The sequence below is a fragment of the Drosophila elegans genome, unplaced genomic scaffold (assembly GCF_018152505.1).
Source record: "Drosophila elegans isolate 14027-0461.03 unplaced genomic scaffold, ASM1815250v1 contig_149, whole genome shotgun sequence".
NCBI classification, from domain to species: domain Eukaryota; kingdom Metazoa; phylum Arthropoda; class Insecta; order Diptera; family Drosophilidae; genus Drosophila; species Drosophila elegans.
This window is the reverse complement of record NW_024545513.1, coordinates 6,421,335-6,437,310: the sequence shown is the minus strand read 5'-3', so window position 1 is coordinate 6,437,310 and position 15,976 is coordinate 6,421,335. Positions and strand designations below refer to the sequence as shown.

At 50.3% G+C, this 15,976-nt stretch overlaps 3 protein-coding genes across 5 annotated transcripts; all 3 read left to right on the top strand.

Annotated features, from left to right (window-relative positions):
• The first annotated feature begins 320 nt into the window (after nucleotides 1-320).
• Nucleotides 321-10,709, top strand: LOC108140830 (multiple inositol polyphosphate phosphatase 1). The gene is made up of 5 exons (XM_017263829.2): nucleotides 321-652; nucleotides 1,112-1,545; nucleotides 8,209-8,642; nucleotides 9,100-9,309; nucleotides 9,377-10,709. Exons 1-5 carry the CDS (start codon nucleotides 460-462, stop codon nucleotides 9,546-9,548), a joined length of 1,443 nt encoding a protein of 480 aa, XP_017119318.1. The 5' UTR covers nucleotides 321-459; the 3' UTR covers nucleotides 9,549-10,709.
• LOC108140792 (regulatory-associated protein of mTOR) lies at nucleotides 2,374-8,324 on the top strand. The gene is made up of 3 exons (XM_017263791.2): nucleotides 2,374-4,501; nucleotides 4,568-8,077; nucleotides 8,209-8,324. The coding sequence occupies exons 1-3, from the start codon at nucleotides 2,986-2,988 to the stop codon at nucleotides 8,214-8,216; spliced, it is 5,034 nt and encodes a 1,677-aa protein (XP_017119280.1). The 5' UTR covers nucleotides 2,374-2,985; the 3' UTR covers nucleotides 8,217-8,324.
• A 1,175-nt stretch (nucleotides 10,710-11,884) lies between the features above and the next one.
• On the top strand, nucleotides 11,885-15,875 carry LOC108141248 (protein THEM6). 3 transcript variants are annotated; one of them, XM_017264532.2, is made up of 4 exons: nucleotides 11,885-12,238; nucleotides 12,914-13,147; nucleotides 14,274-14,488; nucleotides 15,081-15,875. In XM_017264532.2, exons 1-4 carry the CDS (start codon nucleotides 11,887-11,889, stop codon nucleotides 15,501-15,503), a joined length of 1,224 nt encoding a protein of 407 aa, XP_017120021.2. In that variant the 5' UTR covers nucleotides 11,885-11,886; the 3' UTR covers nucleotides 15,504-15,875. The 3 variants fall into 3 exon arrangements, with proteins under 3 accessions (XP_017120021.2, XP_017120000.1, XP_041566689.1); XM_017264511.2 differs by having other exon boundaries at nucleotides 12,135-12,225; XM_041710755.1 differs by having other exon boundaries at nucleotides 12,157-12,219.
• Nucleotides 15,876-15,976: the final 101 nt, after the last annotated feature.

Genomic DNA, 15,976 nt, shown 5'->3' with positions numbered 1-15,976 from the left:
GTTGCACATTTGATGTGGTTTTGGGCAACCGCTTATTCCTTTGGCGTGCGACTAAACTAAACAATCAGTTAAGCGCTTAGTTTACCGGTCCGGTTAAAACAGAGCTTTCGGCGGCAGAAAGCTCGATGGGGTTAAGAGAACACTTGTTGAACGGCGAAGAGAAAGGCTATTTAAAAATGCCGCCATCGAGCTGTTCAAACGGTTATTTCCGACAGCCCTGGCAGTGGTGGTGCTGCCAGACTCCCGCCTCCCCCGGCAGCGTTGCCACGTTTCGGCACTCCCACACTTGTCACTTTGTTTTCCCTTTCGTGTTTATTTTGTTACCAGTTTTCTTTTGCTCTTGTCTTTCGATCTGTGTGACGCGTGCCAATTTCCACATTTTCCGCTCTCCATGTTTTGACTTCGTTTTCCGCAAATCTCAGCTTTTGAATCTCGTGACAAGTTTTTCCCACCGGAAAAATGCTAAACCGATTTTACTGTTTGTTTTTGTTGACCCCCCTGCTGTGTTTCGTTGTGGGCGTGTCGAGGGCAGAGGAGGAGGGGAAGGGGGAGTGCCGCCGACTCAAACGTGCAGATGTCGAGGGCAGACTGTCCACGAAGACGCCGTACAGGGCGATCGCCAATTACGACGAAACGCCGCCTCAATACGCCGGTTTGTATATTTGCACTGCAGGTACAGTGGGCACCCGCTGGGGCATGCCGAACATCTGTTGGGTCAGCTGACGCAAGACAGACGCTCGATACAGTAAATCAACCAAAACAACGCTGGTTCTTAGCAATTTAATTCTTTCAGAATCCGTGCATTAAAGCCTAACAACATTTTTAAAAGAGAAGTGCTGTTATTATTTAATTGACAATATTTTTATTTTGTTTTGTAAAATTTTTATATCTTCTTTATTTTTTTAATTCGGATATTTTTGTTTACTTCGATAGCTTAGAGCGTTTAAAACTAAAAGATCAACAATATTTATTTGCTTACAGTTTTGGATAAAATAAATAATATAAACAGGCGACAGTTCTCCCAACTGGTGTCCACTGTAACCGTTTGCATATGATTGCTGAAACAGCTGACTTTTGTTAACCGTTTCTTTTACCCGTTTCGCCACACAAGGCTGCCACCCGACTCGAATCTGGTCCATAATCCGTCATGGAACTCGAAATCCCAGCGAATCCGTGATTCTCCAGGCCCAAAATCGCCTCGAAGAGATTAAGAATCTCATTTTAAATCAACGAAAGCCGCCTATCTGCTCTGCTGAACTGAAAAAACTGCGTCAATGGAGCTGGAAGCACCTGAATGCCACCGAAGATGAGAAATTACTGGTGGCGGAGGGCGAGGATGAGCTGATCGAACTGGCGGAGCGGATGCAGCACCGCTTTCCGGACCTACTTCCGGACCTCTACAGCCCGGAGTGGTATTACTTCAAATATACGGCCACGCAGAGAACCCTGAAAAGTGCTCAGAGCTTCGCTACAGGTTTATTTGGCCGCCATCGTATCCATTCTGTTCGCTATCCACCGCCATTGCACGAGGATCCTGTTTTAAGGGTGAGTTTTCCTTCATATTATAACATTACTAAAACTTTAACTGAAATAATTTACTATTAAACTATTATTCACATTTTTATTGTGATATAATTTTGTCATGAACAATAAAAAGACGCAAAGAAAACAAAGACTTATCAATGTGGTTATTCTGAAAAGAAAACTACAATGACTTGTCGAATATAGATTTCTTACATGAAAAAGTAATAAGCGAAAGAAATTTAATTTTCGCGCCTTGCTTGGCTATGCAATTATATGGCTACGCCAACCATTAAAAAGACAGCACCAATAGTAGTGTTACCATATTTGAAAAACCTCGATGTCGGCAAAACATCGATTTTTAGGACATTGTTGACAATCGATGCTACTATCGATGCTTTTCCACCCAAATTAACATTTATGTTAGGTAAACGTTAATTTTTAACAGATCTGTTGGGATATCAGTTGCTTAATAGATATTTTAAAAACTCGATGACGCCCTGCCGGCTTTGTGCCATCGATATTTTTGGCGCACAATATCAATGCTTCATCGATGTTTGAAATATAATTAAAGACGGCTTTATCTCCTAAACCGTTTCATATGTTAGCTTAACGTCCAACATTTTATATTTTTAATATTTTAAGAGAAATAACAAAGCAAAGAAGTTCTTGGAACAAAAATTATGTTTTGTGCTTAATTCACATACATATTATGCCAAACTGTAGAGTGTTCACATATTCAATCACAGAAACAAACGAATTTTTGACTTTTAAGGTTTCTTGTTAATATACCATAATGTTTTCGTTTCTTGAGTTAAAATACATTGTTTTGATTTTTACATGAGAATTTGAACAGAGGGTGTGAGAGAACTGGAGTGAAAAGTTAACAGTGCAAGAACAGAGGCGAAAATCGTTACAGATGGAAAAACAGCGATGACGAGCTGCCAAACATCGTTAAAACGCAGTTTTGAATACCGCGGCTATCGATAACACGAATCTTCGAAAACATCGATGTCACCGATAACACTGTCGATGTTTCTCCACCTCTATTTCTCGTATAATTCGATTAAACTAAATAATAAACGCGAATATAAGTGTAAAAAGCGGTAAATGCGTATTTCCGCCTGGTTATTTCTGTTGCTCAACTGACGCGAACCCGGACAAGTGGTGCGCACTTTATTTTGGCCAGGCGGCGTGCTTTCCCCGAGCTCTTTTCACCCGTATTTGGGAAATGGGCCGCGATCCGTAGGCGGAAAACGTGGAGAAGGAGAAGAGGAAGGGCAAAGGAAAAGCGGCGAGGAGGAGCGGAGTGCGAGGAGGAAGTGCGAAAAGTGTTTGGGGTTATGTGCTAGAGTCCCCGCGGGGGGATTTTCAGCTGCTTGGATCCGCAGCGGAGACGTAATCGTTCCGGGAAATCGCTCGCCGCCCCACGAAAACCAACAAAAGAAGACGACGCAAAACATCATGGCAAGTGCCGTTCGCGCTAAGTCCGCCTCTGCCGCGGTCGCCGTCGCAGTCGAGGAGAGCAGCGGCAGCGGCAGCGGCGGCGGTGGCAGCGGTAGCGGCAGCAACGGCAGCGTCGCGGACCAGCAGGTGTCCACCAGCCAGGAGGCGAAGTCAGCCGAATCGCTTAGCTCGCTCAGTTCGCTCATTCGCAAGCGGCACGAAAGCTACCTAAGCGGCCGCTGGGACGATCCCGTGCTGCTGATAATGGAGCTCCTGGAGCAGATCGAGCGCTGCCAGACGGCCGCCCTGGAGGAGCAGATGGCCAGCAGTCAGCAGGACCTGCGCGAGCTGGTGCGCAGCCTGAAGCGGGAGGACCACTCCCTGCTGCTGATCACGCAGCACGTCGAGCACATATCCGACATCCTGGCGGCCGACGGCCCGGACCAGTACTCCCTGGGCTGCCTGCGCGACCTGATCAAGACCATGCGCCTGGAGTGGCCGCGCGACGACTCGCTGCGCCTGCTGATGCAGGAGATCCAGAGCAAGGGCCTGCCGGCCCTGCCGCCGCCGGAGAGCATATGCTTCGGGGAGCGCCTGCGCGACGACCGCTGCCCCCTGTCGCTGCAGACCAAGCGGCACAAGGAGCGCATCCAGGCCATGCTGTACGAGCGTCAGCCGTGGCGCATCCGCGAGCGCATGAAAACGGCCAGCGTGGCCCTGGTGCTGTGCCTCAACATCGGCGTGGACCCACCGGACGTGGTCAAGATCCAGCCGTGCTCCCGTTTGGAGTGCTGGATCGATCCCAGCTCCGTGTCGCCGCCCAAGGCCATGGAGCTGATTGGGAGCAACCTGCAGATGCAGTACGAGCGCTGGCAGCCGCGCGCCCGCTACAAGAAGTGCCACGATCCCACCGTGGACGACGTGAAGAAGCTGTGCACCTCGCTGCGGCGCAACGCCAAGGGCGAACGCATCCTGTTCCACTACAACGGCCATGGGGTGCCCAAGCCCACGGCCAACGGCGAGATCTGGGTGTTCAACAAGACCTTCACGCAGTACATACCGCTGAGCATCTTCGAGCTGATCACATGGATGTCGGCGCCCTCCATCTACGTGTACGACTGCTCCAATGCGGGCATCATCATCAACTCGTTCCAGCCGTACGCCGAGCAGCACGAGCACGAGCTGGAGAAGGCCCTGGCCGCCGCCCAGCAGCGGGGCGGGGTCCAGCAGGTGGCCGGCGGCGGTGGCGGTGGCGCCGCCAATGCCAGCGCTGCCAACGTGGGCATCGGCGGCATCGGCGGCATCGGCGGCCAGCAGGTGCAGCTGCCCAACCAGCTGGTCAGCTACAAGAACTGCATACACCTGGCCGCCTGTGCGGCCAACGAGATTCTGCCCATGAATGCCCAGCTGCCGGCGGATCTGTTCACCAGCTGCCTGACCACGCCCATCAACATAGCGCTCAAGTGGTACGCCATGCAGGAGAAGCTGGGCATGGTGCCGCGCATCCAGAGCGAGCTGATCGACAAGATACCAGGTGAGGTTGCGCCGCCACCCAGCTAATCCCCGCCAGACTCCTAACCACTTAATATCCCCTCTGCAGGCAAGGTAAACGATCGGCGCACCATGATGGGCGAGCTCAACTGGATCTTCACGGCCATCACGGACACGATAGCCTGGAACACGCTGCCGCGCGAACTGTTCCAGCGCCTGTTCCGCCAGGACCTGCTCGTGGCCAGTCTGTTCCGCAACTTTCTGCTGGCCGAACGCATCCTGCGCAGCCACGACTGCACCCCCGTCTCGCTGCCAGCCCTTCCGCCTTGCTACCGCCACCCGATGTGGAAGGCCTGGGACCTGGTGGTGGACCTGGCGCTGCAGCAACTGCCCGAGATCCTCGACCACAATGCCCCGTACCGCCAGCTGCCGTTCTTCGAGCACCAGCTCACGGCCTTCCAGGTCTGGCTGGACAGCGAGTCGGAGTCGCGAACGCCGCCGGAGCAGCTGCCCATTGTGCTGCAGGTGCTGCTGTCGCAGGTGCACCGCCTGCGGGCCCTGGAGCTGTTGGCCCGCTTCCTGGACCTCGGCCCCTGGGCCGTCAATCTCGCCCTGGGCGTGGGCATCTTCCCGTACGTGCTGAAGCTGCTGCAGAGCTCGACGCGCGAACTGCGACCCGTGCTGGTGTTCATCTGGGCCAAGATCCTGGCCGTGGACCCCAGCTGCCAGGTGGACCTGGTCAAGGAGTACAAGTACTTTCTGTCCGTGCTGCAGGACACCGCCGTCTCCAAGGAGCACCGCACGCTCTCCGCCTTCGTGCTCTCCTCCATCGTGCACAACTTCCTGCTGGGCCAGACGAGCGCCCTGCAGGGCCCGCTGCTCTCCATCTGCCTGGAGCAGCTGAACGACGGCAGCTGGCTGCTGCGCCAGTGGCTGGCCATCTGCCTGGGCATGCTGTGGCAGAACTTCGAGAAGGCGCGCTGGTCGGGTGCCCGCGACCTGGCGCACGAGAAGCTCTACGTCCTGCTGCGCGACGCCATTCCGGAGGTGCGGGCCGCCGCCGTCTTCGCCCTGGGCACGTTCATCAGCTCGGTGACGGACCGCAGCGAGGAGCAGGCGAACAACATCGATCGCATCATTGCCATCACCATGCTGGAGACCGTGGGCGAGGACATGTCGCCGCTGGTGCGCATGGAACTGGCCGCCGCCCTGCAGTGGATGGTCCTGCTCTTCGAGTCGCAGTTCGTGGCCGTCTACCTGGCGGAGCATATGCGCGGCCACGCCTCCGCCGCCGCCGCCGCTGCCGCCTCGTTTGTGATGTGCGGCGATCCGCGGGATCTGACCTCCTCCACGCACAGCCTGGAGCGGCACGTGACCATGCGGCGGGGGGCCAGCTCCAGTTCGATATCCAACATGGGCGGAGCCTCGACCGCCAGCTCGGCAGCGGGCTCGTCCGGCGGCAACACCCTGGGTCGCTCCAAGAGTGGCTCCGGCGCCAGCTCGGGCGGCCGAGGAGCCGGCGGCACTGCGGCGGGCACCAACAGCATACCCTTCCAGTCGATCTTCACCAAACTGTGGCTGGGCATCTGCAACCTGGCCCAGGATCCGTTTCCCCGCGTGGCGGCCATTGCCCAGGAGATCGTGGACCACGTGCGGGACACCGCCCTCTGCCCCATCATGGCCGCCAAGGAGGCCACCATGGCCACGGCCTCGGAGAAGTGCAGCAGCCTGAGTGTCAGCCTGCCGCCCAGTCCGAACACACGGGTCAACTACCTGGGTGGCGGCGGCGGAGGAGGAGGAGGCGGCGGCGGCGGAGCAGGAGCGGCCGGAGAATCGCCGCCCGTGGGAGCAGCTGCCTCGGGCGCCAGTCATTGGGCCCAGAAGTTGCGGCTCTCGGGCAGCGGCGGCGGCGGCGGCGGCGGCGGCGATCCGCAGGCCATTCTGCAGCGCAAGCTGCGCACCAGCTCCATCAACGACGAGACTGACAGCGGCGCACCCGCCTATTCCCGGGGAGCGGCAGGCGCCGGAGGCCTGGGCCTGCCCAGCGGACCGCGGGAGAGCACCCATTCGGCGCGCAGCAGCGGCAGCGAGAGCAACCAGTACTTGGAGCCGGGCCACAGCCTCACGCCCATCGTGCTCACGGAGTTCATCCCGTGGGCCATCTCCTATTTCACGCGGCCGGGCAAGGAGCGCTACAGCAGCGCCGAGGGAGCGGCGGAGGAGGGACGCCAGCGCTTCCCGGTGGACCGCAACTCGGCGGAGCTGCGGCGCCGCAGGTCGCGCTTCCTGCGGAACGACTTCGTGCGCCGGCATGCGCGGCGCCAGCAGCAGGAGCAGAGCGACCGCTTCGGCTACGATGTGTGCGTGTGGAACCGCAAGACACAGTTCACGCCCTCCATCGTCAAGCTGCTGCCGTACGAGCCGCAGATAGCGGTGGCCTACCGCGATAAGGTCCTGGTCTACGACTTCCAGTACAACTCGGTGCGCACCTACGGTGCCGAGGCCCTGGGCGGCGTCAGCACCACGGGCTCCAGCTCGGGCTATGGATCCGGTTCGGGCTCGTCCTCTTCGCTCAACGGCAGCACTCCGCGCAAGTCGGGACTGCCAACCGGAGGAGGTGGCTCATCCGCCGCCGCCGCCGCCGCCCCCTTTGCCCGCGTGAGCAGCATCGAGTTCATCAACGCCCAGGACATGGCCCTCAATCTGGTGGCCCACGAGGACGGGGTGGTGCGTGTGTGGCAGTCCTCCTCGCCGCCCACCACCAGCGGCAGCTCAGGCTCCGAAGATGCGCCCAGCAAGGCTCGCCTGGTGACCGCCTGGACGGCCCTGGGTCAGGTGAATCAGCATGGCTACCGCCAGCGCAGCGGTGGAAGCATTGGCAAGGGAGCAGGCGCGGGATCAGATGCGATGAGCAGTGGAAGCGGCGGCTGCGGGAGCATCGTGACCGCCTGGCAGCAGTGCAGCCAGCACCTGGTGATAGGCGGCGGCGGCTGTCGCTTCGTGCGCATCTGGGACGTGGAGCGGGAGCTGAAGCTCGCCGATATTCCGCTGGGACGCAGCGAGGCGTGCGTCCGGGTGCTGGCACCCTACCTGCCCAACATGCGCTCCGACGTGATCCTCGCCGGCTGCGACGACGGCAGCGTGCTGCTGTTCGACAAGCGCTGCTCGCCGCAGGACGCCCGCATCTCGGTGCTGCGGCGCCACAGTGCGCCGCTGCTGCACGCCAGCCTGCGGGCCAACGAGACGGTCCTGGTCTCCGGCTGCACCGAGGGACGGATCAGCGTGTCGGACTTGCGGGCCACCCAATCGCAGTTTGGCAGCGGCGTGGGCGTAGGCGTGGGTGTGGGCGTGTGCGAACGCGTGCTGCACGAGTGGGAGGCGGGCGGGGATGTGACGGCCATTGCCAGTCACCAACTGGCGGACACGGTGGCATGCGGCAACGCCTCCAAGATCGGCATCTACTCGCTGGACGGACGCGTGCAGAAGGTGCTGCGCACGAACGAGGGCTTCATCGGGCCCAAGATCGGCCATCCCACCTGGCTGTCCTTCCACGCCTACAAGGTGCAGCTGGCGGTGGGCTTTGTGGACAACACGGTGGCCATCTACAGCCCCACGCCAGGTAGAGAAAGCGATTCGCGGCATAGCACTTAGTTGTATCTCTATTACCAGTATTGTTATGTATTGTTATAAGTGATAGCTTCAATGTCCAGTAGCTTGACTGATTGCCCTCTCGATCTTCTGTCCTTGCAGTTCTATAAGGGCTGTGGCAAGTGGAAAACAGACGTCGATAAGAATCCCGAAACCTTGGTCAACGCACGCAGGTTCCTCGCGGAGCCGCAGATGCAGTCAGCAGTGGAGCAGGTGCGGAGCAGCACCCGCCTGCCGGATCTCCGGCCGGAGGATGTGCAGCTCATGTACACGGTGTGCGCCTTCGAGACGGCCTGGCATCGTCCGCCTCGCAGCTCCAGCTCCAGTTCTAGTTCCAGTTCTAGTTCCAGCCATAGCGCTAGCTATAGTTCCCGATCCGCAACCGATTCCGTGTGGTGCAACTTCTTCGATGTGGCCGCCTTGGAGGCGTTGGAGTTCTTCGAGGATCTGGAGTACTATTGGAACGATGGCTACGGCTACGAGCTGACCCATCGCATTGCCTGTCCGGCAATCGCAGACATGTTTGCGGCCATTGGGTGAGTGGCGTCTTAGCTTAAATCCAACTATCCAAAGGGTTAAAACATATGGAGCAAACGTATTGTTGATATTTAAAATATTGCATTTAATGGAAATATGTTATGTAGATTTTCAAATGAGCTATGCGTCCATTTGAGTGAACATCTTGATCTTGATCTTTCAAGCGAGCACAGTAAACAAGTTTTGAATGCAAATCCCAGCCAAATCTGGTTTTTTACAATACATTCAGCTAAATCGTGCAAAGTCATTTTCATTTTCAAGATAAACATGTCAATGTCAAATATTTAGTTAAAGCCACTTTGTGTGTCTATGGAAGTTCTTCAATAGGTTGTTCATCAGTTTGTAAGTGATTTTTAATAGAACGAAAATCCTAAATAGAAACTTACTTCTATTACATTTCTTCTACTTTCTTCTCTGTGTAAATCTCCAACTAATTGCATTCCATTTCATTTGCAGTTCCTCGGAGAAGAAGAAGGAGAAGGAGGAGCGTCGTGCCAATGCCACGTTATACTTCACGCACTCGGGAACGCTGCTGAAGCTGCTGGCCCACCTGGGATTGGCCCGGGACAAGAAGCCGCTGACGCACAAGCACTTTGCCAGCGAGCGTCGTTGGCGCACCAGCCAGATCGACGCGTTCGCGACCAACTTGGCCTTCCTCCGCTACGAGTAAGTGTTGCAACGGGGTAGGCATAAGGAAAGTAACATATGTGTAATGGCCAATCCCCGCCTGCAGCTGTGACAAGGAGGAGCCACAGGTCCTGGTGCTGCACCAAGAGCGAGTGGTGCGCCTGCCCCAGTGCCCGCAGGACAAGGACCTCTGTCCGTTGGCCACGCTGCGTCGCACTTTCGCCAGGAGCGTGGAGCACTGCGACGTCGAGGAGCTGTGCCGGGTGGTGGCCAACTGAGGAGCTGATTGGGAGTCGGAAACGAAATCGGATTGCTGGAGCTGCTGCTGCTCTGCTGCTGCTCTGCTCCCCTGCCACTGCAAAAGACCTCGTGAGAAGGGATTCATCGGAATGTTTAGGATACACTGCAAAAACAAAAAAAAAAACGATATAGATAAGAATGGAATAGATGCGAAGGGACTGGTGACTGGTGGTCCAGCCAGGATTAGTTTTGTAAGATTGAGGAAAGCGCGAGAGAGAGAGAGAGAGAGAGAGAGAGCGAGAAACCGGAGAGGAATATGTGTTGACCAAGTGGCGAGTCGAAATCTGTGTGTTTTGTATGCCTTATTAATCAATGTGGACCATCCGATCCAGAGCAAGCGAACTGCGAACTGCGAACAGGAGTGCAGGAGAGAGAGCGAGATGGAGATGGCGATGGAGAACGGAAGACAGAGGATAGAAAGAGAGATAGAGAGAGAGGAAGAGGCGAGCCCGTGTCATGCTTTATATATATATATATACTTTAGTCTATAAACTCCAGATGTCTCCCCAACTGCTCCAAAAGATTTGCCCGATAAATCTTGATTTACCTATTTTTTTTTTGTTATTCAGTTAATCATACTACAACCTTAACCTATTCCTTATCCTAAATTCAAAAGCCAAACGGCAACGCATAGTGTACATATATAAATACTGATGTCTAATCTTAATTAACTATATAAATTACAAACCACACATAGTTATATGCTTCTATTCAAATCGATCCTTTCCCCCCCAAAAAAAAAAAAAAAAAAAAAAAAAAAAGAAAACGTTCGTTGTGCTAACTTGTGTTATATACCTATAAACAAAACCGGATATATAAATATATATATATATATTTGATAAGGCAAGGATATGGAACAAATGTTGGGTTCCTATATCAATTGTTCAGCGGAAAGAGAGAGACCCACACACTTTGTACATAGCACTTACGACTTTAATCACTTTTGTCTAATTATGTTTGATAGGACAAACAGCCCAACAACCAATAACAACTATCAACAACAACAACCACAACAAGAACAACAAGAACAACAACCGCAGTAACAACAAATAAAACTAACGAAAATTCTAGTTTAAAGCTTAACGCGCTTGGACTTTTCAATTTGTTTAAGCTAAAAATAAAGAGAAACGAAAAATCAATGCACACCTGTGGGCGAATGACTTGGCTTTTAAGCAGGCTTTTAAATAGTTTCTTCGATTTTTCCCCCTTGTTTTTATTTTTATGGGTGCAAACTTCCCGTATTTGCTCAGCGTGTGCCCCGCTAGTGTTTACAGCCAGCTAATTTGTGTTGCCGTTCGAGAGGGTCACCCGTAATCCCCGGCCGGCGGAACAAAGGCCATCTCTGCGGATTTCGAGATACGCGAATCTTGAGTATCGTGGCATCTCACAGGTACTGCAATCAAAACTTCGGATCGAAATCAAGTGGGTTTTCAGTCTCGATCAAATAACAACTCAAAGACTTTGCTCTTATTTGCCAGTGCAGTTCATTATGCAGTCTTGAGAGGAATATATACAAAACCCATGGGACGTGGTAGTTACCCTTTACTGTAAAAAGTATTCCTTTATTTTAATACTCTCTTTTTGGGAGTTTGGATTTCGATGTTCTCTCATCGAAAGTCTTAATTTGTTATATAATTGTATTTATTGATTTGGAATTCCAATCTTAAGAACATGGCAATCATATACCCCTTGGCTTTAGTTTACTCAAAGGCGAAACCGGAAATTTTCCTTAAGTGGCGTAAGAATCCCCAACTAATATGTATATTTAGTATACAGTATTACAGCCACCTAATTATACTTAATTTAGCATACGCAAGCATTGTATTGGCTTAGATAATTTGTATTTTAATAATGGAAAAATAATAATTAGTACCTAGTTTTGGGTGTATGTTTCAGCGATTACCGTCTTAATGACTGCATTTTTTCAGTTTGAATGTTACAAACGTGTGCTCAAATGCAATATACCCCTGGGTTCTGCCTGAAAACATCTGATTCCACACGAGGGTCGAATGAGAGATTCTGCACTTACCCGTTAAATATATTAGAAATGGATATATTATTAATTATATATTTATTTTGTTAATTGTTTCAAAGCATGTTATTGATTTTAGTTAAGACGAACTGCAAAAGACATACAATTCCATGATAGCCAAATTTATTACTTTTAAGGTGTGCAAGAAAAAAAAGTCTTTGTATATCATATACTTGTTTGTTCATTTATTATTAGTTCCTCTTTTGCCTAACAAATACTAATCGCCATAATGTTTCCCATCTCCCCCCGTCACATATATCTTAGTGTTCCGAGTTCGGCCCATAATGGGTATCCAATATTTGTGGGGTGTGCCGGGTGTTCGGAGGCAACAGGTTCAACCCTTAGCCAGCGAAGCTTTTCGACCCGAAAGCTGCGAGGAGCTGCGCAGGCGTCGACTGCGGCAGAGGCAGGGGCAGCGGCAGAGGCAGCGACAGCGACAGAGGCGGCGGCAGAGGCTGCGGCGGACTTTCCGCCAAGCGGACGGATTTGGATTTGGCCAAAAAAGCGATTCAGTCTCAGTGCGCTGTTGTCGCTGCGATAGGCGCATCGCTGGCATTTCCTGGCCGTTTTTGAACATTTTCGAACAGAAACACCTCTTGGCAGGCCGTTTGTTTTTTGTAATTGTAATAATTTCTGGTGTGTGCGCGTGCGAGTGGTTTTTCCTGTTATTGGAAAACATCGAAAATTGTACGGGGTGGGGCGTTGGCGTTGGCGGTGGCGGTGGCGGTGGCTGCGGTAACTGAAAGTGGCCGGGTGGCCTGATGTCCCGATGTCCCAATGTCCCAATGTCCGAATGTCCTGGCCATGAATCGAGCGACGAATCAACAAATTAGGGGTTGTCCTGGTCGCGCGCGAGTGTCTGTTTGTGTTCGTGTGTGTTAGCTAGTGTGCTACACAGCAATAATTTGGGGATACCTCTTGAGGGGTTTTTAAAATTTGAAAACAAAAAACAAAGTAAAAAACTGTAAAAACAAGCAAGCAATGGATTTTCAGTACAAGTACTAAGAAAGAAAGTGTTCTTAATTTTTTCTGTGTGAAGTGTGTGTGCTTTCGTGTGCAAGTCCTGGCCAATTGAATCACCTGATGGTTAAGAAACATGACCTAATTCCGCTCAGCATCTCGGATTAGCCAGGACCTGAACCGCGCTTAGAAAACCACCCCCATAACCTTAACCCCCGCACGCCGGCAGCCTCACCCTTAACCCCAGCTCGGGCACTTTGCTGGCTTCGCGCTTCCGCATTCTAATGAAATTGCAATCATTTGACAATTTGATTGCCAGCCGTCGGCTCATCCAGACTCCTCCACTTACAGCGCTTCCCGCTCCCATATACCACATAAGACGCCCCCCAGCCGCCCGTCCGCCCATCTCAGCACCACTCATCAGCATGGAGCAGATGTGCTACCTGACGCTGAGCCTCCTGCTGGCCATCGTCGTGCTCTACGGGCTCCTGGAGCTCCACTACTTCCTGCGCATGTGCCTCTGTGTCCTGCTCGCGCGCTTCGTCAAGAGACGCTGCCACATCCTGGACGTCACCACTGTGAACGGTGAGTACTCCAAGCTGCAAGCTGCAAGCTCTAAGCTCTCTCTCTCCAAGATCTCTAATCTTTTGGAGTAACAATAGAGACATCCTTTATCCCTATACCCATAGACAACAAAGGCACAGCCATTCCAATTGCAGTCTAGGCTTTTGGCATTGCCCATTTATGGTCATGCACTGAGAGAAGTGGTCAAGTTTTTTGTTATTCCGACTTTCTACAATACACTCAGAATTTTCATCAGCTTATTGTCTTAATTAATTGTAACATTTTAATTTCTTCAAGAGTTCTTTACACGGAAAATAATATTAAACATTTGAAGTATACAGATTGACAAGAAAACATTAATTTTAATTGCTCATAAATATAATACTTATGAAGAATCCTTTGAATTCAAAGTGAAATGAATGTAATACAAATATATTACAAATTTGTATTTAATTGCTTTTAGTACTTCAGAAATTGCAAAAAACTATGTAAGTACACTTTGAATTCAGAGTGAAACTGATATATTCAAAATTAATTAGTCTTAAAGGTCTATAAAATTGATTGACAATTTCATTAAATAAATATACATTCAATGTATCTAAAACTTCTTATTCTCAAGCTAAAAATATTATAAAGTTTTCCATATCATACTTAGAACTAATAATTTAGCTTCAAATAAATAACACAAGATAATTATTACCACAATCGATTTTTGTTGCAGTCGTATAATAAAAGAAACTTGTTTACGAACAAAACAAACAAATGATTTAAGGCTTGAAAAGTGCATAATTATATTTTGTACGACCCTGAAGTTGGTTTTAAATAGAGTGGACCATATAAAGTTTAAGTACCAGCAAGATGGCTCTAAAGGTTATCACGCATACGCCGTGTTGGCTCTACATTCTATTTGAAGTTTATTTATTTTATGAAAGCAATCATTTGTTTTAGAGTTGTTGATTACCATATAACGATTGCAATTGGCGTGGCTATTTAAAATAGATTATACAAGTGCAAGAATTGAAAAACTTATAGAAATCGATATCTTAACTATGGTTTTTTCTAACGACACAAGTGGGTTCTCCTAGTATAATCTTCCCTTCAGTTATCGTAACTTCACTTAATCCCTCATCTCTAACACTCTCCTTAGGATTGTGCCTCACCAACGATGTGGACACATTGTTGTACCACATGAACAACGCTCGTTATTTCCGGGAGCTGGACTTCGCGCGCGTGGACTTCTACGAGCGGACCAATCTGTACCGCACCATCACGGGAATGGGCGGTTCCGTTTTCCAGGGGGCGGCCACCATCCGCTACCGCCGTTTCATCCGCCCCTTTCACCGGTTCAACATAGTGTCGCGGGTGAGTGTTTAGGCAGAAAATGTCAATAACATGCATTTTCTTGCATAAAATGGTACTTGAAAAATAATTATTTATATTGCTTAAAATTTGACGTTTCTGAAAAAATTAAATAACATTTTTATTACTTACTTACCATTCAAAAAGCCCTCTAAAGTTAACATGGCTTTTCAGCCATGTTTATTATGACAACGTCAAACGCAATTTACCCGCATTTAAAATATCAAACTCTTAGAAGATTACATTTTTCGCTATTTAAACTTCGAATTTTTGAAAAGTTAAATGTAAAGATATTTTGTTTTTTTTAATTAAGCAGCTCAAAATACCTGTAAAGTAATGGTCTCTCCCTATTGAAATAAAACGTTTTTATCTGCTATGCGGAGATTTATTTGTTAGTAAATGTTTAAACTCTAACTTGGCCATTAAAATATTTACAAGTTTTAAGTACACTTTGCACTAAAATTTCATATAAAATGTACATATTAGCTAACTTGCTAATTACAATCCAGATTATCAAGTATTAACTTTAAATTAGCAGTATAAATTTATATATGTATATTCCATTGTTAATCTTGATACCCTTCCAATTTTTCAGATAATTTACTGGGACGAACAGTCGCTGTTCATGGAGCACCGCTTCGTGCGTCCGTCGGACAAGTTCGTGCACTGCATCGCGATTTGCCGCCAGCGGGTGATCGACGTGTCCATGGAGGCGGTGATGGCGGAACTCCTGCCCAGGACCTCCTCGAACGGATTCCGGGCGACGTCGTCGCCATCGCTATCGCCAGCGCTGGCTGCCCCATCGACGACGCCGGCGTTGGGTGGGATTAGCAATCCGGCGATGGACACTTCACTGGCGGAGAACGGACATAGTGCGACCGGAGGGACGACGGTTGCCACGCCCACAGCCGCAGCGGCGTCGCACTGCCTCAAGTTGAAGCCCTCGTTGCCGCCGGAGTTGTCCAAGTGGATCGAGTACAACGAGATGTCCAGCAAGAATTTGCGCAGCGGCTGCTGACTGGAATCGTTCGAATCGTTGGAATCGCCGCAAGCGGAAGCGCAAGGGAAAGCGGTTGCGCAACCGGAAACGGAAACTCCCATTAACCCATTTTTTTTTGCCTCGCGTGCTTGTGTGTGTATGTGTGTGTGCTAATGTAAAATTCCTAAGTGTGCCCGTGGAATGTGTAAATTATAAGCTATGTAAGTGTCTGAAAAACAAAAAACCCGCCCTCTTTTGGCCTTAACTAATGTATTGTATAATTACCCAGAAATTAGCCACGCCCCCTGAACAAAAAAAAAAACAAATACAAAATCCTTGGTAGTCCAAAGTGTGTAAATTATGATGTACAATGATTGTTTAGTAAAATGAAGAGAAGAGTGTAAAAAGAAACAACCGAACGAGAGATATTCTTGGGCCTTTGGTTTCAGCGCCTGAAAGCAGGCTACAAAAAAGTTGGTGAGAAAACAAAAGTTTCATTCTTCGGATAAACT

Bases quoted from the DNA above. Each gene is read 5' to 3' on its own strand.
- LOC108140830 (XM_017263829.2), top strand. From the start codon at position 460: ATGCTAAACCGATTTTACTGTTTGTTTTTGTTGACCCCCCTGCTGTGT. The intron at 1,546-8,208 runs GTGAGTTTTCCT...CTGTCCTTGCAG, and splicing joins ACGAGGATCCTGTTTTAAGG to TTCTATAAGGGCTGTGGCAA. The intron at 8,643-9,099 runs GTGAGTGGCGTC...TTTCATTTGCAG, and splicing joins GACATGTTTGCGGCCATTGG to TTCCTCGGAGAAGAAGAAGG.
- LOC108140792 (XM_017263791.2), top strand. From the start codon at position 2,986: ATGGCAAGTGCCGTTCGCGCTAAGTCCGCCTCTGCCGCGGTCGCCGTC. The intron at 4,502-4,567 runs GTGAGGTTGCGC...TCCCCTCTGCAG, and splicing joins GCTGATCGACAAGATACCAG to GCAAGGTAAACGATCGGCGC.
- LOC108141248 (XM_017264532.2), top strand. From the start codon at position 11,887: ATGGGTATCCAATATTTGTGGGGTGTGCCGGGTGTTCGGAGGCAACAG. The intron at 13,148-14,273 runs GTGAGTACTCCA...CACTCTCCTTAG, and splicing joins GGACGTCACCACTGTGAACG to GATTGTGCCTCACCAACGAT. The intron at 14,489-15,080 runs GTGAGTGTTTAG...CCAATTTTTCAG, and splicing joins GGTTCAACATAGTGTCGCGG to ATAATTTACTGGGACGAACA.